The sequence below is a fragment of the Lineus longissimus genome, chromosome 11 (assembly GCF_910592395.1).
Source record: "Lineus longissimus chromosome 11, tnLinLong1.2, whole genome shotgun sequence".
Lineage (NCBI taxonomy): Eukaryota > Metazoa > Nemertea > Pilidiophora > Heteronemertea > Lineidae > Lineus > Lineus longissimus.
The window spans coordinates 16,835,853-16,858,154 of NC_088318.1; the positions used below are offsets into that span (position 1 = coordinate 16,835,853).

Here is a 22,302-nt window from a genome sequence, read left to right on the forward strand (position 1 = left end):
AAATGAAAACTAAAAGTCTTTAATACCTGATGAATTCGTAACCATGCAACTACTTGGTCCCTTTCACCATGTCTCATCACGTCACAATCGCATCAATTGGTCCTTCTATCAGTTGAATCATGATTGTCAAGTTATACTTGTATGTGAAAAAGTTGTACATGTATTTGACATAGTATATGTGATGTTGGTAAATCTCCGTCGCAGAGGTCCAATGTCCCTTTCCTGTGGTTGGAGATTGAGATGGTCACTCCACAGACCTTGCCCGACAATCCTGCAGAAAGTCCAGGAATCCTGGATTTTTATGGCGCGATGCTATGATTATGTTCTAGCCAATCAGCATGTGTTTTGCACTAATCGTCAACAGGTGTTGCTGCCTATAAAAGACCAAATAGCGACTGCATGCAGCGCCCCAGTGGTAGAGGTTGGTTTGTTGGTGTGTAAGGGTCCAATGTTGTAACGTCACCCCAGGAAAAATAACATTTTCAATCAAATTTTCAATATTCGAAGAGGTTGGGATGACCAGGTCTTGGATTTTTCCTCCACTCCTGATAAACAACGTTCTGAAGGAGTGTTAATCTGAATTATCTCAATCACTAAATGGCCACTCAGTGAAATATGTTTAAATCTTTGCTGTGTTTGTGATGCAGTGATTGGCAGTTTGAAGTAAAATTGACAACAAAGATGAGTATATACCCTTCTAACCCTCAAAATGAATCCTTGCATCTTCCAGGGAAATTCCGTGCAACATTTATCGGCAATGTCTACGCTCAAGATTACGACGACTGGGACTTACCGGACAAGACGTTTGAATTTGTTGGAGACCCACCTCCCTACTTCAGGTAACATACTATAGTTTCACTTTTGTAAGACCAGTTCCTAATATTCAATTTAACCTGGGATATTTTGTACATGGCTTCTTGATGCCATTCAACATGTTCAATTTTGACAGATAATTGATTGACAACATCAATTTCTATTTCATTTTACTTTCCTATCTGTTGCAGAGTTGATCGAGGTACGGGTGCCCTTCACTTGACCTCCTATCTGCCCGAAGGTCGCTACGACATGGAGTTTAAGGTCACTGACAACTACTACCACATGTCGGTCATCTCGACTGTGACGGTCATCTCCAGGAACATTCCTCAGGAGCCTGTGTATAATGCAGGCTCATTCAGGATAACAGGTATACAAAAGTAGCAGCAAGAATTAATAAAGACTAGTCTTTATTAAGTCTTGGTAGTTGTAGGTAGTTTTTGTGTGTTTGATTACCTGCGCTGCGCCTCCACTGGAAGGAAACACAGTGTTATTTACCCCAGTATCAACCTTTGAGAAATTTAGGATCGTTGATGAATTTGAACAAAAGATCAAAAGAAATAGTGCCGAATAGTACAGGTAAACTTGTGTAGTAAAACCCCACAGGCCATAACTGCAGACAGATCTTTAAGAGGTTTTTCATTCTGATGCTTTTAGGTGTGACAGCAGATGGATATCTATTTCATTTTGATACTTTTAGGTGTAACAGCAGAGGAATTTGTTGACCGGGATCTCCCTGACTCTTCCAAGCCCAACTTCTACCAGCCCAGTCTCTACATGCAGTTCCGTGAGAAGATTGCCAAGATACTAGAGACTCAGTTGGATTTTGTCGAAATCTTCACAGGTGAGAAATATGAGCGGTTTTGTGAAAATCTCAGTATGTTTCAGCACAGACACGTCAATTGTGACTGTAAGCAAGTCTCTTGAATGTTATTGCCACTTCCTAAGAATGACAATTTATAAATATATTTCACTTTTTCAGTGATGAACTGTAAAGGTGAAAAGGGCAAGTGTGTTGACGTGAGGTATTCGGCGCACGGATCCCCATACTACAAGCCTGCAAGGATGAATGGAGTGTTCGACCAACACCGGGACACTGTGAGTAGATGCACATTGTTAGACCAACTCTACTTGTGGTCTCTGGGCATCTTAGCATGATGCAGATTGTTCGTGTGATCTGGTTAGCAATGTTCATGGTTGTTTGAGGAATCCTCTAGAAGTCTGTTGGAAGGACTAAGCAATGGAATACGTTGGATGAGCCCTTAGAGAGTGGTCACGGTGCTAGAGTGCAATACTCCTGACCAAGAGGTGGTGGGTTCAAATCCCTACCGAGGCACTTATTTTATTCCTGTGTGAAGGTTGAGTTAGTGCTTTAAAGCTGCTTCTTTCTTCCCTGGACAATGCTGAAAGATGAGTTTTGAATGATTAAGTACTTTGAGCGAGGACCTTTCTATGGTAAGGTGCTTTTCCACTACAACATTGACATCCTATGACTAAGTCCTAGAATAACCTATTGACATGATTGAGATATGTTGCATTCTCTCCTGACATGCCTGAACATGTCTGATTCTGTGAAAGGCATGTTTGTTCTCAAATGTACATCATGCTTTGATATATCCTTTGTTGTTTTCAGTTCAACGAAATCCTGCAGGAGAAGAACCCTGATGCCATCCTCGCCATGGTACCTGTCGATCTCTGCATGAACGAGGTCTGCGAGTCTGGATGTTCGAACGTCTTGACAATCGGTAGAAGACCACACGTCATCAATACAAATGGCAGCACTCTTGTTGGAATCAAGTCGTTCGTCGAGGCCAAGTGCCAGTGCGAGGCGCGTAAAGTGTCAAAAGATGTCAGTATCTGCACAGCGGGTTCTTGCTTCAATGGCGGGGTCTGCAAACAACTGGACGAGGGATTTAGGTAAGCCAAGCTGAAGGGCAATACTGTATTCTTCATAGGGTTGGTGTAAAGGAGTCAAGATCAGCCTGGTGGAGTCCAGAACTTGAGGGTCTTGAAGATGGTCAAGATAGTTCCCTACTATGTTGTGTGTAGTTTTCTCTCAGGTCGCTTTCCATGACGTATAAATGTCTAGATGGACGATGTATAATATAGCTGTAAGCTTTTTGTAACATTTCTGCGTGTTCATTCCAGTTGTGCCTGCCCCCCCGGATTTGACGGTCCTCGCTGCCAACAGACTAAGCGGCAATTCAATGGAGATGGATGGGCATGGTTCCCACCACTCAAACAATGCCTACAAGGTCACACGTACTTATCGTTCATGACGCGGGAAGATGGTCTACTCCTATATAACGGACCGATGCGAGTTCCCTCAATGTCACAACCCACGGATTTCATTGCCATCGAGATTGTCAATGGCTACGTCCGTGTGACGGTCGATCATGGTTCCGGCCCGAGCTCCGTCACCGTCGGTGGCAGACGTGGTAGTGCTTCGAGGGCGCCACCAGTTACTGATGGAAAGTGGCATCGGGTGGATATCTTCAGACAGGCAAATAAGGTAAGTTGTCATGCTCAATTGACGTCTGCTTCTTGACCTTTGACCTTAACCCTTTGAGGACTGAAATTGATTTGCAAGGATTTTCCGGATGTCAGAAAACTCTCTTAAAAAAAGGCAATATTCAATTGAGACAGAAACCAAAGGCGATATCTCTGATTAAAGAAACCAATACGAATCATATTGTAATTGTTTCACATGTTTAAGAATTTTTGCAAGTCCTTCCTCAAAGTCAAAGGGTTACTCCCTTCTGTCAGTCTCTTACCAAATATTTAATACAATTGTGTACATAACATCCTTGTATGCAGCCTGTCCTCTTGGTCATGCATGAGCTTTGGGCTATTCACTTTACTGGACAACATGTTTTACAGCTCTAGGTTGAAGGGACCTATCATTCAGTCAAAGAGATGACATTTTTGTTTTTTTGCGCATGTGGTGGTCTGTCATTGACAGTAACTTGTCAAGCCTCTCTCAGGCTCCATACATCCACGTAACTCAGGGTGTATTGGTCAAATGGTTCTCTGTCATATGTAGTGCATTCACGTAAACATGTTACGTGCTATCATGTCTATGTTCTTTGTCTTTGTCACAAAAGAACATCAAGAACAGTTTTGCACATTTGCCTTAGACATGTTAGATTAGCACTGCACCCTGCCTAAAAATATCCATGCACGCAGCACCATAAGGCATGAAATATTATGAAATTATTAGCTCACCTCTTAGCAGAGGTGAGCTTATCCCATACCGTGGCGTCCGTCGTCCGTCGTCGTCGTCGTCGTCGTCGTCGTCGTCGTCGTCGTCGTCGTCGTCGTCGTCGTCGTCGTCGTCGTCGTCGTCGTCGTCGTCGTCGTCGTCGTCGTCGTCGTCGTCGTCGTCGTCGTCGTCGTCGTCGTCCGTCGTCCGTTAGCAGGGCACGTTTCGTAACTGTTAGAGCTATTGAGTTGAAACTTGGTACACATGTACCCTTATGTATTGACACCTGGGAGACCAAGTTTCGGTCCGATTCGTTTCATGGTTTGGCCACCAGGGGGCCAAACGTTAAAAGTGAAAATATGCAATATCTCCCTTAATAGTAGTCGGGAAATTTTGAAAAAAATATGGTAGGTACTTCTAGCAAAGGTGCATCATATATCCTCCGGGTTTTTGATTTGACCTCCTTTTCAAGGTCACAGAGGTCAAATGGTGTAAATTGGCCGTTAGGATGTAACGATGGCACGTTTCTAAACTGCAATGACTATTGATACCAAATTTGGTACACATTTACCCCTTAGTCAGGTGATCTCAGGGACCGAAGTTTGGTCCAATATGATTCACCACTTGACCACCAGGGGGCAAAATCCAAAAACCTTAAAAATGTGATTATTCCTTAACTTCTTGCCCGATTGCCACCAATTTGATATCATGGGTACATCTAACCACCATACAGTATATGTCACACAGGTTTTTAATTTGACCTTCTTGTCAAGGTCACAGAGGTCAAATGGCGTAAATTCGCCGTCGGGCCGTAACTATGGCACGTTTCTTAACTGCAATGACTATTGATCACAAATTAAGTACACATGTACCCCTTGGTCAGGTGATCTCAGGTACCGAAGTTTGGTGCGATCTGATTTGCCGTTTGGCCTCCAGGGAGGGGGCCAAATCCTAAATTCTTCAAAATGCCATTATTCCTAGTAATGACTTGCCCGATTGGCACCAATTTTATATCATAGGTACATCTAATTCTAACAACCATTCAATGTGTCACCCGGGTCTTCTTTGATTTGACCTACTTTTCAAGGTCACAGAGGTCGAATGTACTGTAAATTGGCCATTTTGGGGAAATTGTAATTGCTTGGACCTACATCAAACCTAACACTACATGACACAAGACCATGCTCTTTATCCATCTTTCCTCCACATGAGGTGAGCACAATGGCCCTGGCCATTTCATGATTACAAATTGTAATAAAATCTATTTCAATTGTCGGTCACTCTCATCCTTACAGAAAGACATCACTGGTTTGGGTGAGGCAGAGAGTGGGAATTTCGCACATGTAAGAATCGGTTCCTTGGCATTGAGCACCATCTTTGCTTGCATACATGCCCTAGTTATAGGGGACCACTATCTGATGGTTCCTACCAGCGGCCAGCGCATGGAGGCTGCATACTCCTGTTATGATGAACCACTAAATTGAGGATGCACAGCCCCTGCTATACCGCAGTAGTGCTTCAATTCATTAAGGCATTGTTTTATCACACGTTGAAATGTTTTCACAGTTTAGACCAGTACTTTTTCATCTTGAACCTATTTGCTACCTAATTAAATTCATTGTGCGTCACCAACTTTTTGTGACACTGACATAACTTGCATGCCTCAGTTGAATGTATTGCCTCACAATCGATTTTTTTGCTTTGCCAGAAAGCGAGATATTAAGAGTGTAGCTAGGGCTTCAACTGTAACAGGCCTGTAACCCATGACGTCGAACCTGTCACTTGAACAAACACCATTGAACTTTTCACATCATAACCCAACTAATGAGCTTTGCGATACGAAATGAATGAGGTGAAATGTATAGCTAAAAGGTCTAAAACTGAATCCGGTGTCCGCTGCATCCATTTATTTCTATTTTGCGCAGGAATGAGGAATTTAGCTTTCGAGGTCTTTGAACAGTACTAGGACATGAATCATTCGAATATTGTAAACATCCATCTCCCAAGAAAACACAATTTGCTCAAGAAATTGAATTAAGCATGTTAAATGCAGTAAACAGTTCTGCAAGTGCTCATTAAACGTTTCACCTGCCCAAGTTATATACAAGGAATGGAGTAACCTACAAGTTGATGTGTCTGCTACATGTTCTGTTGGCTATTTTTTATCTAAGGACTTCAGTAAAAGTATTTTGAAGCAGGAAGGCACGAAGCATTTTGTCAGGAGGCAGAGCTATGGGGTATTAAAATTGCCTGGTTGATTTTGTCTTTTTTTTCGAAAACAGCTTCACCCATTAATCATGTCACTAATCGCAGGAAAGTTGAAACACGTAAGTTGTTTGCACCAAAGCTAACCCCCTCAATGTTCAGGAATTCATTTGGGTACGCTAAACATGCTAAAGAATGAAAAGTCAAAGTTGACCAAATTCAGTCTCTCTCTCGTGGGAACGGGTGTCTGCATTTTGTCAATTGACTTTACATATTTTTTCTACAATCTGTTTCAAACTCCGACATATTTCTATCAACTCAATATTTTCTTCAGATTGTGCGGGTCGTCGTCGACAGCTGTAAGGACGCCCCGATAACGGAAACTGGTCAAAGCATCCAGGACCGAAACTCGTGTGAGCGATTCATGGAGACGCCGGGATCACACAAATTCATCAACGTGAACCAGCCGCTGCAACTCGGTGGAAGGAAGAATCTGTTGTCACCATTCCCCGGGAGTCTCGTGTCGAAGGGGTTCAAGGGATGCGTTAAGGATCTGGTTCATGATGGCGAGGTAGGGACATTTTAACAATTGGGTCGTTTACATGGAACCAAACTGATCTAGATTGAGCCAGATCAGCCTAGATTGATTTGCCATGTCAATGAGAAGGAATATGATCTGGTCTGGTCTGGCTTGATGTACATACTTGCACCATTACGTGACGTATGTCATTTACAGCCGTGACGTCATTTGCGATCTGATCTGGTCTCAGTTGTGGTTTGGAGTCCTGATAAAACCCATGTGAAGATATCTTCTGTAGCCAAGGAAAATATATGTGACTCACTCTACCAAAACTAGGCGCTTGTCGCATCTGAACTCGACAGGTTGATACGGACTTGTTGTTCATTTCCCTATTGTAGACCTTTTGTGAAATCTATTACAAACTGATTTGGTCACATTTCATATGTTCTCTTTCAGCTTTACGATCTTTACATTGGAGACATTGGTGAGCAGGATGGGAGTTCTGATGGCTGTCCTGATGAAGATGTCTTCTGTGGTGGGAACTCCCCAGTGGGCTTGCATTGCGTCAATGGAAAGTGTGTGTCAAATTTGGTTGGCCAGCTTAGCGATGGTGTGGCTTTCAAATGCATCTGTGACCCCGGTTGGAAGGGACATCTTTGCAATACAAGTAGGTTGTCTTTTTCTGTTTTTGCTGCTGAAGGTGTCAACTATATCAAAGTTGCCGATAGGGGGTCTCTGCTATCTGACAGAACATCGAACAATTCATGTTTCTATGAGGAGTATTGAATCAAAAACACACTAGTCAGCGGAAAGCTAAAGACTTTGACTAAGGTAATGTTGCGATGTGCTAGTCACAGAAATTAGTTATCAGGAGCATTTGTTGGAAAGTTATTATATCTTACCCCCTCTGCCGGCCCTTTCCGATGGTTCAAAGGGATAAATATTTGTATATTTCAGGAACAAAGGAGATTAATTTCAACGACAATAGTTACATCAACTGGAAGTTGTCGCAGGTTCATCTGATGGACCATTTTACCTCAGACATACAGATCATGTTCAGGACTCGCCAGAGAGACGGTGTGTTGATGTACTTCAAGGGACAGTACAGTACGAGGGAGTTTATGATGCTTAGGGTTAGTATACAGGGTGTCACCGAATGTTGTGAGGTTTTTGCGAATTGAGGTTACATGCATTTGCAACATAACGGATAACCTCGTGCACATAGTGGACAAGATGACAAAAAGCATTGTTTTATGCCAGTTCGTCCAATTTTACATAAAAAAACATTGTTCTTGAAAGTTGCGTTATAACATGTTATGACATGTTATTGATTGTATTGTCTCCGGTTTAGATCTGTCTGTATCCTCCTTCAGGTGAACGAGTACCGCCTTGAGTTCCAATACAACCTGGGCAATCTCGCCGACAAGGAATTATCGCTTTACTACGTGAATGCCTCCAATGGAGAATGGCACACTGTCTACGTGCAGCGGTTTGGGAAAGCGATCACTCTGAAGATGGACATCGGCGAAGGACGGTTCTATAACCATACATCAGGAGATACGCATGATCACCAGATTACCAGGTTGGATGGGACGGTGCTTGGTGGTGCTGATGATTATAAGGACAGTAAGTACAATGGAACCTCCCTTAGGGAGTCACTATACTATGATCCTTATTATAACTATCTTACATCAGGCTACTGGATGTATCGTCATTATTACTACCAGTATCCAGTATCATTGTAACTTTCTTACTTCAGGTTCCTAGTCGTGTCCTCATTATAACTGTCGAATTCTTATAACTTCAGGTTGCTTGAAGGATCCTCGTTATAACAACGGCTGGTTTCCTGTCGACAGGGTCATAGAGAAGTCCCCCTATGCAGAGATAGTGGATGTAAAGAACGTCACTATGGGATGTAAAACATCTTCTTGCATTGGGAAGTATTGCATTCAACCATTCATGTGTGTTGACAAGTGGCGTCTCCAAGTGTGCGAGTAAGTATAATAATTTCAACGTCATCGACATATTAGCAAAACCACCTCGGGCAATTTTAGAGTGGAACACATGAGTCATCGTCTTTGGCTGGAAACCACCTCACAGTACTGGTCACAATTAACATATACCATTCCACTGCATACATAATGGAAGCGACACACATTTCTGTTTCCTTCACACATATCATGTACAAACCGCTTTGTGGCAGCCGGAAACCTTTCCATAACTGATCAATCGCATGACTCAATTCGTTTCAGGTGCCCAGCAGGATACTACGAAGGTTTTGACAACTCGAGCCACTCCCCGGTCAGGACGTGTTTCAACGTCAGCGAATGCCTCAGCAGTCCGTGCCTGCACGGAGCATGTTTCGATCGCGTCAACGACTACCACTGCGAGTGCGAGTATGGCTGGGAGGGGAAAAACTGCGGGCAGAGGCAGGAGAAGATCATGGCATCACTCAGCACTGGAGCTTTGGTTGCCATACTTGTGTGCTTGTTCTTGCTGATGCGTAAGTGTATAAACCTTTAACAGACTTGACATTTTGCTGTGGCAGTCCAAGCTTGGGATTTATTGACAACGGGCAATGCTTTATAAAAAGTAACATTTCATTACATCACATTTATAAAGTTCCTGTATATCATCGGCATCTACTTTTCAGTTCTGGTCCTAGCGTTTGTCATCTACACCCGCCGACGCCGCGAAGATGACAAGTATATCTTGGAAGTCGATCCTGATGATGACGTCCGTGAAAATATTGTTAATTATGACGAGGAAGGTGCCGGGGAAGAAGACCATGATGGGTATGATCTAACCCGCTTACGCAAACCAGAGGAGCCAAATAAACCTAAGGTGGAAAAAGTTAAACTTTTAACAAGTAAGTTCTGCTGTAAAAAGGTCTATCTTCTTCTCGAGGTATGTTCATCCTCAGGGGTGGAGGTCAGCCAATCGTAAATATTCTTCACAAACAATCATTTAAAAAGTGTGACCCGTTCCAGCGAAACCAGTCGCATGTCGCTCTGAGCTTGGCAGGTTGAGACAGACTGTTTGTTCATTTCACTATTGTCTGCCTTCAGAGTAACACGAGGAAACAAAATTTTGAGTTGACTTCTATCATTGTGACTCCCTTTCAGATGCTGCTAAGCCCGCACCACCTCCAAGAACGACCCCTGTGACACTTCCTGCAACACAGCCCAAACCGCAAACGCAGACTCAACCAAGTCAACCAACGAAACCACACCCACCGGTGGACGTCGGAGAATTTATTAAGAATCGTCTTAAAGATGCGAACAATGATCCAAACGCGCCCCCTAATGACAGCCCACATGACTATAATTACGAAGGAGGTGGCAGTACCGCCGGGTCGTTAAGTTCTTTAAATTCAGACAATTCCGAAAATGATCAAGACTATAACTTTTTGAATACCTACGGGCCGCGATTTAATAAACTAGCCAACATGTATGGCGGTGGAGAGGATGATTAGTGCGCTCTGTTTATTTGAGGTCGGTAGGAAATTATCGTTGAGCAGTCTATTGAGGGGCTGACTGCAGCACGATAGATGGATGGATATGACACTAATGGGGATTTTTCCAGCTGAGATATGAAAGAGAATGATGCTGTCAGGAGTGTTTTGTGATGAGAACATAGAAACGATCGCATATGAAATGATTCTCTTCGTACGCAAAAGTTACCTGCAGTTGTCGCAAAGAGCGATTTTCTAACGGTCGGCTGATGTAGCGAGGGATGGCATTCCAAAACTGGTGCAGATTTTTAAACTTGAGAACCTCAACGTTCAGAGGGCATCACAACTTTCAAATTTTGAATGTGTTCGGATATGAAGCAGCTGCAGATTTGTTGAGCCTATTATCCAAAATTGTGCCTGGTTTCAAAACGACATCTGCGATTGGCTATTAGAGGATGAAATCGACAAAGAGGATTATTCTGTGTGAATAAGTATAGTGAGCAATATGGTGCAAAAAGGATTTGGCGACAATATTATAGACGGATATTTCTCTGTTCCGCATGTTCTGAATGATTTTTTTCAACAATGTGCCAACTGTTCTCATACTTTCTGATGCTTTTATAGAGACTTGTTGTGGCAAATAGCGTTTATGACTTCTTGACTGGGAAATTATTGTGTTAATTTCGGGACGAGATTTTGATTCATTACGTACGTATGTGGTGCTGTCATGATAAAGTGAATAATGCGATCTCTTAGAAATTCTGACGACGGAGGAATGGTATGCATGACATTATATCGGTAGATTTGATACAGAATCCTGAGAATACTCAAAAAAATATCTTGAGCTCTGTTGGAATAGACAGATAACGGCACATCAGTCTAGATTGGCATTTATATTTCCATAAATAATATTGCATCGTTTGTAGATCCTGTTGTACTTCCTACCTACATGCCACAGATGCCATATTTACTGCTGAAAGATTTTGCAGTGTTGCGGTTGGTCATCATTTCGCTAAAAAAGTAAACATTTTACAAATTGAAGAAGGTGACTTTGTGTTACACAAAATGTTAGATACTTTACAATGCTGGAATACTATTTATGATGCGAAAAGTAGCTTTTTCATCACCTGCAATTACAGTGATTTTTACACGAATATCAAAGTATCGACATTGATCAAGGCAAATTCAATTAAAGCAACTACACAATTTATAACGCATTAAATATACATGTAGTCAATGAGGAGATTTCGGGGCTGCTCAGTTTTGCTGATTTTACGCTTGATTCCTTCATCTTGCAATATCAAAGACTTCCTTTGTCAACAAATGGTCAAGATTAGGGGTCGATTTGAATATTGAGAAATGGTCTTATATCAGTGGAACTAGAGTATCTACATTTGTAATGTAATGCAAAACATTTGAAATCTATAGGCCTAAGGCACGCTTGCCAATGCGTGATTGCATAAACAACACGATTGCAATTAAAGTGTTTATTTTCACCATTTATTTTCTTAAAATTCATATATCATTATTTCATGCATACATTATGTCATATTCTTTGTCAAGTTGAGGTGAGCTTAATTTTCAATTTAACTTTCAGACTGGAGGAATAGATTAGAGATTATAAAAAAACAGAAGTAAAGGAATTATTTTCAACAACTTGATTAAGATGCCAATAAAAAAAATTACGGCCTACCTGCTTCTCATGCAAATTACATTGTGCAGGCTATCGAAATACAGTAGAAACTTTGTACAAGGACCCCCTTGAGAGTGACAAGTGCTGTCCTTAATAGAGAGGTTTCCTGATTAGAGAGGTAAATGTTCAATGGCAACAACCAGTTTGGAAATTAAAGACGTGTCCTTGATAAAGTAGGTGGCCTTAGTAGAGAGGTGTCCGGTAAGGGAGGTTCCACTGTACAATTTATGTTTTAAAAATATTTCTCCAGTCGTCGGAAGGTTGATGTCATCTCTATTCTGCCAGATCTCACTACATATTAATCTATAGTCATCAATAATATATTACTCTCGTCAAATCTGGTAAAGTTAACATGAAATGAATTTAGTTTAGCGCCATTGGGCTACAAATCGGCTACAATCTTCCTTTTTAACTTATTTCTTACTGAATTTTTGTATGATGTGTAGATTTGAGAATTTTATTAAGACATTGTAAGATGTGAACATATCAACTTATACTGGTTTTATCGTGGAGAGCAATGATCGATGTATTTGTATGAATATGTTTGAACTTCAGGCCAAGCTTCTGAGGTGGAGATCTGCATGGAACATGTTGAATAAGCATTTAAAGATTCACAACTTTGGGGGGCTTCCATTACGTTTACAGGCCCTTAGAACCAAATTTGAACAATTCAGGTCCTCCCAAGATTGGGCCTATTGATCTGTGAACCTAATTCCTAAACGGATAGTCGGGCATTAATATAATCGGGTATCAGCTAGCTGCTCGGACATTGGGCGGGTTAGATCAAATGATGGACAGTTGGTGATATGACCAACACTGATCAACAAATGATAAACTCGTTATTTTTCTGCCAGTTTTATAATAAAACAAGCTATTTGTTAGAAAAATACATTTGTAGGAAAATTGTCTAGTTCCCAAAAGCATCACAGCAAAATGTTGTATGCTTTTTTCTTTCGTGACTGGACGATCACACAGCTGATTTGCTTATCTGAGGATTATAAGACAAAATCTTGATAATTCGTACCGCTCAAAAGGTGTTTTAGAGCTGTACGAATGGTTTAATGTTCAAGGGGCTGGTAAACGTAATGTTCAAGCAGAATAATTAGCGCACACCGTTATTGTGTAATACGATATGTACTTAAAAGATGGCGCTCCAACTTTCCATCTGACTATGCATTCCATTCATTCTCGTGACCACTTTTATATACTAACTCGTGAACTATTGGTAGGAACTACATTCGAAATAATGCTGTGACAGTGAGTATAAACACAAGGCCTACTATCAAGAATATATAGGCCTACGGTGATGAATGTGCAACTGCGAAAAATAATCAAATATGAAATATTGTGACAGTTCAAAAAACTCGAAAATTATTGTCCTCGTGCTTCGGAAATTTTGTCGTCTATTTTAAGTCATCGTCTAACCTTGTATCTAGTATTTCAAATCTACTAGTGGTAGTGCCCAAGGTAAGTGTGAAGCCTACTGGGTACAAGGTAGGACTTCTTTTTGGGGACAAACTGTACATAGCATTTTAATTATTCAATTAGCTACATTGTTTTATTCGCCTTCATACTTCTGATGAATTGACGACATGAAGAAAAATGAAAAGGTTTGATTGATTGATTATTTCAGAAGTTACGTTTATTGGGCATGTTGGGGGTTGAAGTTAAGTGAAAATACATTTCAAGGTGCCCTGTTAACTGTTTTATCTTTGTTTAGTGAATTCTCATTTGCACCAGCATGACAGTTTTGAATAACTCACCGGTGATTTAAAGAAGTAGATATTCGTATTTTATTTTTTTGAAAATAGAATCAATTCCACTAAGTTTTGATTTATTATAGAGGGCTCATGCTTTTGGTTATAGTGCTTATATCTAACATGTCTTATGTCAGGGAGTGTGGGGTCTGGGTTAAAACACTAAAAAGAATTATATCCATTGGCTTCATATGCAGTCATTTTGAAAAGTCTAACATGTCAAACATTGTCTAAGTGTGCAGAAGAAGGTTGCTTAATTCAGTTGTCAATTTCTCAGAATTATGAGGCAGATTTTCAGGAGATGTCATAAAAATATTTGTTAAAAGTCAAGAATCAAAATTAGAAAAATTAGTTATGTCTTGTACGTGACAGTGTGATATTATGATTCGTAAGAAATTAATGGTTAGGATTTTGTGCTACATTGTACATGTACATTTAATTTATAAAATTAGTGAAAAAATAATTTGTTGTAAATGAGATGTAATAAATATCCAGTTTGGTATAAGAGAAGGAAAATCACCCTGTTGGGTGAGTTCCTTCTCTAAGCTTATTTGGAGATTACATTTAGACCTTTGCTCTTTCCTTTAACACGCTCACTTTACAAAGTCTTTATATTTTTGCTTGCTCGCCAACGTAACAATTCCAAGAGTTTTAGCAATAGCAATCTGAAGTATTTTGTTTCTCAGCTTGCCGAGGGATTAATGGAGAATGAATGTTTGCCATGCTGCTGTGGTGGATTTATCCAGATTCATCATGTTCATGTGAAATTTCTTGCTCATTTATCAAGCAATATCTGGCATGCCATATTGCCCGAGGCAGCTCTACGAGTTTTCAGTTGCTTAAATCATGGGGGTGATTCAAATTTTAAAAGTACCAGTTACGAGCCACAATATATTTGCTGAAATCTTTTGTGTACAATTTTTAAAGGGTTTAAAGGCACTCCTTCCAGTCCCTTTCACTCCAGTAATTTGCCAGCCGCAAATAATTCCCACAAGTCTATTGTGACCCCTTACACTATTTCAAATCGTCACCTGTGTAGCTGCATGGGTTAATGAAACGAAAATCTGCAATCATTCTGATACCTACTCATTGACATCTTTCCTTGCTAAAACATGTATATTAATGGAAATGAATGTAGCAAACTATGTCAGGATCCACCCCATTTCTTTGGCATTTCTTGACATTCCTCGTCAAGCTGGGCAACTAAATGGTTCAGAACGGATAGGAACATGTGTTATTGTACATATTTATATATGATTGAGGTATCTAGGCAAGGGATATTGCTGCTTAATGTTTGTACAGTTTATTTTGTGGTAAGGTACAACAATTAAAGATGTGGACAATTTTCTTTTTGCTTTAAGCTGCTTAGAAGTCATTAGGTTGAATTGACAAAAATAGCACGATAGGTGCATTTTAATCTGCTTCTTGCTTAGCTTTGCAAGTCTTCAACTTTTGGAAATATTGTAGGGAATTTCCCTGAAATTTATTCAACCCTGCCGCTGCTTCGATAATGTTCAAGAGAGACAGCATATTTTCTAAAAGGTAAACCCGGCCAGCCTAATGTGCTATATTGAAGATTTTCACTGTTTTCCCCATAAAAGGAATAAACAATTTAATTTTGTGGAATAATTCCTTCAAGGGTTAAGGCTACTACCTTGTCATCTCTTTTGAACGCGTTAGGTAGAACAGACTTCAAATTCATCAAAAAATCATATGGGCGCATATACTGAACAGAGTTCTAGAGATTTTAGTGTAATTGACACAAACTAATAGCAAAAAAAGGCCAAGAAATAAACTGTAAAATTCAGAATTTTCATTGGCGATTTATTCTTTGAAACGCCTATTTTGGCGTGACAATTTGGCGGTTCACAGTAAACACAATTTCTAATTTCTAAATCGTCGTTGGTATTGTGCATGAAAAGGGAAAGAATTAATTTAATATAATAAATAAAATTGTAATGTATTTTGCTGATTGTTATTGTCCTTCACAGTTGGTAATTGCTGCACTCCTCTAAAATTGTTTAAAAACGTTTAACGTTTTTCGTCATTTATTCATTTGTAACCACGGCAACTAAAATATACAATTTCCATGTCACTGACACGAAGCAGAACGGATGTCAATTGTGATTAGGACTGTATCTCGAGGTATAGAAATATAATTCTTTCCACAATTGAATATAAGCCGTCTCTCCAATTGAACTATAGGCAATGGAGGCAATCAAGTTTCGAAAGTATTATACAATGCAGCTCATCTCAAGAGTTAGATATTGATGGTCAATTCCTAGATCGTCCAAGCTGTTATTATGATTAATGAGCCTATGATCAAATTGACTTCCATATGCTGTTGGAGAGTCTTGAAATTGTCCTCTCCCCACTATTTTGTTGATGCTCACAAAACTTGCAAATACTGCTTCGAATGCGGCACAAGTTGTCTTAGAGTAATCCAATAAAATGATGACGCCAGTGTGCCACTTTTTGGTCCAAAGATACTTTGAAGTATTACCAGCAAGGAATAACTTCCAGCTTCAGCAGGGTGAAGGGAGTTTTTTAGAAATTTTTGGTTCTTGTATGCTTGTCTTTGGAGTAAGCTTTGGCGAAGCTGGACAATTTAATAGAGAACAGAAAAACACTGACTGGTTTTGCTGACTTTCTTGTTCTCAATTTTGTTGCCCGTGTGTGCCTTAAACTCCCTGCAAATGAGCAGTTCAAATCGCTGAGACATCCAAAAACACTAGTCATCGGTGGTTGTCGCAGGTGCTTGGTATTTTAAATCAAAGGAACCTGTCAGTGATAATATCAAACCTGGGAATTTCTTGTTTTACCTACAGAAGAGATATCTCATTGTGCACATACGAATGTAGTAGGTTGCAGTGACAAAAATTGCTCGTTTGCATGGCGCTAAACTTCAAGCCGTAGGTAGAAGGAGGAAATTACTGTTTTGGTCCTGGTCATTCCCAAAATCTGGGAACATTCCTAAATTTTGAAATGGCTACGACTTATATCTCTCGGGTTATATCCTGTATGTCTGGGCAACATTCCAAGACTCTAAGATGTACATACTTCTGTGCTGATAATAGGAACTTGCTTGAAACCCATGATATTGTAAATGTTAATAATTCAATGATGTATATTGTATAGACCTGTTCAGGAAAAGAGTTTGGTGAAGATTTTCATTTCTGTCATTAGAGATTGATGTTGAATGATTGAACAAGCTTTAGCTAAAATCAAGTCAATTGACAGAACCAGCATTTGAGTATCAGGCTATTAGGCAAAAATAACATAAATTGCTGACTCTGCTGATGAATACTGCCTCTAATTAGCTAATTAGGCCAGATGGATACTGCCTCCAATTAGCTAATTAGACCAGATGGATACTGCCTCTAATAAGCTAATTAGGCCAGATGGATACTCTGCCTCTAATAAGCTAATTAGGTCAGATGGATACTGCCTCCAATTAGCTAATTAGGCCAGATGGATACTGCCTCTAATTAGCTCATTAGGTCAGATGGATACTGCCTCCAATTAGCTAATTAGGCCAGATGGATACTGCCTCAAATTAGCTAATTGGGCCAGATGGATACTGCCTCTAATTAGCTAATTAGACCAGGTGGTATTGCCTCTAATTAGCTAATTAGGCCAGATGGATACTGCCTCCAATTAGCTGCTGGAAATACTAATAGTAATACTGTATCAAATGCTTTTCCTGAAAAGGTAAACTTTGTGTATAAGAGATTCGACTAGTCATTCTAAACATGCTAACTGCATTTGATGCATAGCAAAAAATAGTGTAATTCGTTGTCTAGCTTGTCTTCTCTCAAATTTTCATGTGAAGTTGTGTCATATTAGCTTGGAGAAGACTATTTGTTTTTTTCCTATGCGCAAGTAAGATACCTCTATTCACGTTGTTGATCTTCACCAGAAATAAGTTCATTCGACCAAAGCGGTTCCTTGAAACAGCAGCGATACACACTAACCAGCTTAAAGATTCATCATGTCGGAATGTGTTGTTACTGCATAACTGGCATGCGTACTGTAGTGTAACTATGTATGGGTCACTGCATGAACAAGTCAGATAAGGCCTTACTTGACCTTTGAGATTTGACTTACTGTGCCTGTTTTGAGATTAAAGCCTGCCTTAATTATCAAAAAATATTCCTTGAGTAGTTGCCTTGGATTTGGCTATTGGTTTTCTTAGAGTCATGTACATTTGTATGCTGCAGGCTCAGTCGCTAACTCTGATTAGGGGTGATCTTCTTCTTGTAAACCACTTTCGTTTGTTCCTTTTACTACTATAACTAAAGATATAAATTGTTTTTCCAACATGAAATGTGCAATACAGGGTGTCCCATAAAACTCCAAGGGAAAAGTAATTCATCATTGTTCGCGATTGCTTGGTATTAAGTGTATTGTTCTAAGAATCTGATGACAAATTGTGTACTGAATTATGTTTTTCAATAACTTATAGCCCTCTTCTTATCATCTGCAACCCTTGGTCTGTTTTCTGGGACACACATTAGAATCATGAACTTATGTAGAATCTGAATTGTCAAAGTAATGAATATGTAAGTTTGTATGTTTTTTTTCATCATACAAATAAAGTTGCTTTAATAATAATCATGCGTTTCTTAATGAGTAGCAAAGAACCAGGACATTCTTTCCCCAGTGGCTTCTGTGCTCCAAAGGTGTAAAAAGGGAACGTACTTTTAAAGTGCAATTGATAGGGAACGATTCCACACAGAAGGGGTTAAAGTTTGATCTCTGGTTTTCCCACACAGATGAGTGCAGAGAATTGGCATGTCCGCCGCGGATGCGCCAAGGTGAAATGGTACACGATCAGCTTTTACGGCGGTCACATTTCCCGAACTATTCAGGTCAATAAAAAGAGATTATGACACCATTCAACAGTGCCTGATTATGTTACTTTCCGGCGGGTTTACGAAGTTACGATGTCTCTGATTGGTTAAAAAATGCGCCGCGAAGGTCTCCCGCGAAATTTGCATAAGTCCCCCGCAAATCGTGCAGAAGACTCCCGCGAAAATACCTCTGCCGCAAAATTCGAACCGTCCTTGGCTCCTGACTGGTTTAAATTGGGTCACGCGGCGAGATTTTTACGGGGCATTCTTTTGCGGCGTGTTTTTAGCGGGGCATTGTTGCGGCGCATCATTCGCGGGAGGCCTTTGCGGCGCAAGTAATTAATCGGCCGATATATGTCCCCTCCCGCCTACCATAGCCGTCACACCCTGGTCAACTGGTTACCAAACCATGTTCGTTGCAAACAGAAACTGGGGTCGCATGGTGCAAGGCCACGTGATGTGATGTCAGTCTGAGGCCATGGAACTGCAGACAGGAGTAAGAGGTGTCAAAGTGACTGATGAGCGCAAATAGGGAACTGGGTTCGAGGCTTGGTCTCGACTTTGTGATGAAATATTCCGCGTGTAAGCATTGATAGAGCCAATGTACTGTGAAATAGTATAAAAGACACCTATTGCCCCTATAGTGTAACTTTTTTCTGACCCCCGACTCCTGCGTTGTGTCATCCTTTAAATTCTTAAGTGGGTATAGAGTACTCTTTAAGGCTTATTAGTCTCCGCCACGGCACGTAGTGGCCGTGAGAGGAGACTCTTGGGTTAGCTAGGAAACTTTCTCGGCAAAATCAACCTCGGCCTAGGGCGCCGATGTGCCTATGCGTGTGTACACGTTGTAGTGCTTGTGGGTGGATTTCAATTGTCGCAATTTTGTCAAGATTTGACACGAAGTTTCGAGAAAACCGCACATTGATAAAATATTCTGCTCTTACGTACGGCGAGTTCATTTATTATTCCAAGTCCACGTCGGCAGTACGTCGTTATTCGAGCACTTTGAGCACGGAATACATTGTAGTTTCGTAGATTGTTTTTGCGGCAATGAGCACTCGGAACGTTACTCGCACGTCTTGGTTCCCTCGGCTGTTCCTAGAGGGCAGGAATAGCACGCCTCCTAGGAACAGCCGAGGGAACCAAGACGATGTTCGCACTGACTGCACATGCGCATTCAGAACGCCGTGGCGGAGACTTCAGAGTATGCCTGCAGACTCAACTGACAATTCTAGTTTCTTTTTCTCATATTTTATTATCCATCATCTCAACTGCAGGGTATTCAGTACATTAGACTTAATCAAACCACCTCTTCGCCCTCTTGGTGCGTTACAGCTTCTTTCACTGCAGATGGCGCCAACCCCTCTTCCTTCGAAAAAGTCCTACACTTTTTTCGCCCTCTCGTTGAAGATCCCTCTTGAAGAACTGTAGTGGGTAGTGGCTTCCCGCGTGTATGTTTATACGTGCAGGTAGCGGGAGACCTAAAAGAGTGAATGAAAAATAACTTAATTTAACAAGTCATCTTCGTGCCAAGGCCAAGGCACATGAGGCTTCAATCATCAATTTCCACTCATCGGCAGCATGTTTCCCCATTGAAACCAAGTAACTTAATTTAACAAGTCATCTTCGTGCCAAGGCCAAGGCACATGAGGCTTCAATCATCAATTTCCACTCATCGGCAGCATGTTTCCCCATTGAAACCAAGTTGCTTCATCTCATTTGCCGTGCGGTAGCCGCCAGGTCAAACTGAGGGCTGTCCATCGGAGTATAGAGCTGTCGTTGTGCGCGCCCAATGCCATTCGGCGCAAAGTCATGTCCAAGATAACACCAACGTCGTCTTCGAACCTTTTTTTGCGATTTTCTTGGGATGGTTTTTCGTCATTTGCATTGCTGATACTTTCGAAACTTGAATAAAATTACGCGGCAGCACGAGTGAGGAATTAAAAGTTTGGCTCTTGTTTAGTCCATCCAACGCCCTGTTAAATTACTTACCCTCGGATAATGCGACCCACAATGATATCACACACCAAAGCAGTGTCATCTTGGAAGCCATACTCGATCAAAAACGGGTGCTCTGCGATTAAGATGAAATCAAATGTTTGATAAAATGTTCTTCATAACAACTGTCTTCAAGCTAAGCCAGTATGTCCCTACGTTTCGGGGGTACTAACTACTCGTCGGATTTCTTTAAAGTTTGGTTAGTATCTACCTAGTTTTGGGATCATAGAAGACGTAGTTAAGGCTGCAGCATTGTCATTTCAGAAATGTCAAAAGATTTTTCATTGAATCTCTTAAATTTCCGGGTTCGTTTAACGTTATTTGTCTTACACAATAAGAGAGATAGAGACGGAGACAGAGACACGGACACTACAAAATATGTTCTAGTGTCAGTGATCGGAATCACTGACACTCGATGTGGCTTGCTTACCGACTATAGCCCGCTACACACGAGGGATTTCTCAGACGAAAAAATTAAGCGATAACTTACCTTAAGCGACTGATCCATAGATGGTTTCTGGTGTGAGTATATCCTGAACGGGCCTGTGCAATAACATTCCAAATTGCCCCCGACAGAGACTGAGCTGACCGAAGCCATGTGGTAGTCTCCCACTTCAGATCGTCTGAAGGGGCGGCAGGATAATAGGACACGGTATAGGCCTAGTTATCTATTTCTCGACGACCAACTGGTTAGAGCGTCCGTTGGTTATTGATACATGATTGATCTTTTATTGGAATCGACGCTTTTCCATTAAGGTTCATGATAAGCCAACTAGACCTCTCTTGCAGCCGGCGTAACATTTTTTGTTGTTCCCCAAATTTCATTGTTTCTGTACAGTTAAGTGACAGCGAGCGAGACCATGACTTTTCAGTTCATACGGGGTGGTCCAGAAAAAAACGGAACCGGATACTTCCACTACCAGGGGTTAAAACCATTAATACCAGTGGATGGGGAATCTCTCTAGGAAAGGAATGATAATTAACAAGATCACCTAGGAGAGGAATGATATCAAGTGATCTTGTTATTGTAGTGATCTTGTTGTTCGGCACGCACAGTGCCGAGTGTTGGCCTAAGTTCAGGATAGTCCGAGATAGGCCCATTGACCTGGTATGCAATAGACCACCGTAGAAAATAAGGTATAACGCGAAGTACAGAATATCCGAACAGGCAGTCTCCATGCTGAACTACCAGCGATATTGCCTCCGTAGCCTCCGCCCATACCACGGAACGGAAATTCGTGTCATTTTTCTGTATATCGCGCGCCTGTTGTTTATGAGTGAGCAACTTCATTTGGAAATAGATTGCATATAAACGCATGCTGAACTTTCCATCAAGGTATTGACGCGCGTTGCCTGGAAGCTGAGCAATGTCAATACATTGAGGGTCAAGATGGCAGTCTCGGGAATGAAGTGAATTATAATAATAACGCTTGAACTGGGGGTCGGTACGCGATATTTTCAGATTTTTGATACAATTTTTCTCTTTTCAGGAAAGATATATTTGAAAAATTTGTATAATATTGCTATCTGTTGTACACATTCCAGATGCTAACGATCGCCCTATGTATGTATGTATATATATATATATATAAAACCGTCATCGGATGCGCATCCGATATGCCACGAGATCCTTCACCGTCAATTACCGTCTTCGGATGCGCATCCGATATGCCACGAGATCCTTCACCGTCAATTACCGTCTTCGGATGCGCATCCGATATGCCATGAGATCCTTTACCGTCAATTACCGTCATCGGATGCGCATCCGATATGCCACGAGATCCTTCACCGTCAATTCCCTTACCGT

The 22,302-nt window shown here is 41.0% G+C and overlaps 1 protein-coding gene across 1 annotated transcript in view; it reads left to right on the forward strand.

The window, feature by feature from the left end:
• Nucleotides 1-18,258, forward strand: part of LOC135495315 (neural-cadherin-like) — an 84,207-nt gene extending 65,949 nt beyond the window's left edge. The window contains exons 22-36 of the mRNA XM_064783779.1: nucleotides 731-839; nucleotides 1,005-1,183; nucleotides 1,514-1,657; nucleotides 1,796-1,911; nucleotides 2,447-2,730; nucleotides 2,962-3,325; nucleotides 5,311-5,358; nucleotides 6,555-6,791; nucleotides 7,197-7,407; nucleotides 7,698-7,873; nucleotides 8,114-8,366; nucleotides 8,548-8,734; nucleotides 8,993-9,243; nucleotides 9,394-9,609; nucleotides 9,866-18,258. Of these exons, the coding sequence (XP_064639849.1) occupies nucleotides 731-839; nucleotides 1,005-1,183; nucleotides 1,514-1,657; nucleotides 1,796-1,911; nucleotides 2,447-2,730; nucleotides 2,962-3,325; nucleotides 5,311-5,358; nucleotides 6,555-6,791; nucleotides 7,197-7,407; nucleotides 7,698-7,873; nucleotides 8,114-8,366; nucleotides 8,548-8,734; nucleotides 8,993-9,243; nucleotides 9,394-9,609; nucleotides 9,866-10,215 (3,125 nt within the window). The 3' untranslated portion in view covers nucleotides 10,216-18,258. The remainder of the gene's footprint in view (nucleotides 1-730; nucleotides 840-1,004; nucleotides 1,184-1,513; nucleotides 1,658-1,795; nucleotides 1,912-2,446; nucleotides 2,731-2,961; nucleotides 3,326-5,310; nucleotides 5,359-6,554; nucleotides 6,792-7,196; nucleotides 7,408-7,697; nucleotides 7,874-8,113; nucleotides 8,367-8,547; nucleotides 8,735-8,992; nucleotides 9,244-9,393; nucleotides 9,610-9,865) is intronic.
• The last annotated feature ends 4,044 nt before the right edge of the window (nucleotides 18,259-22,302 follow it).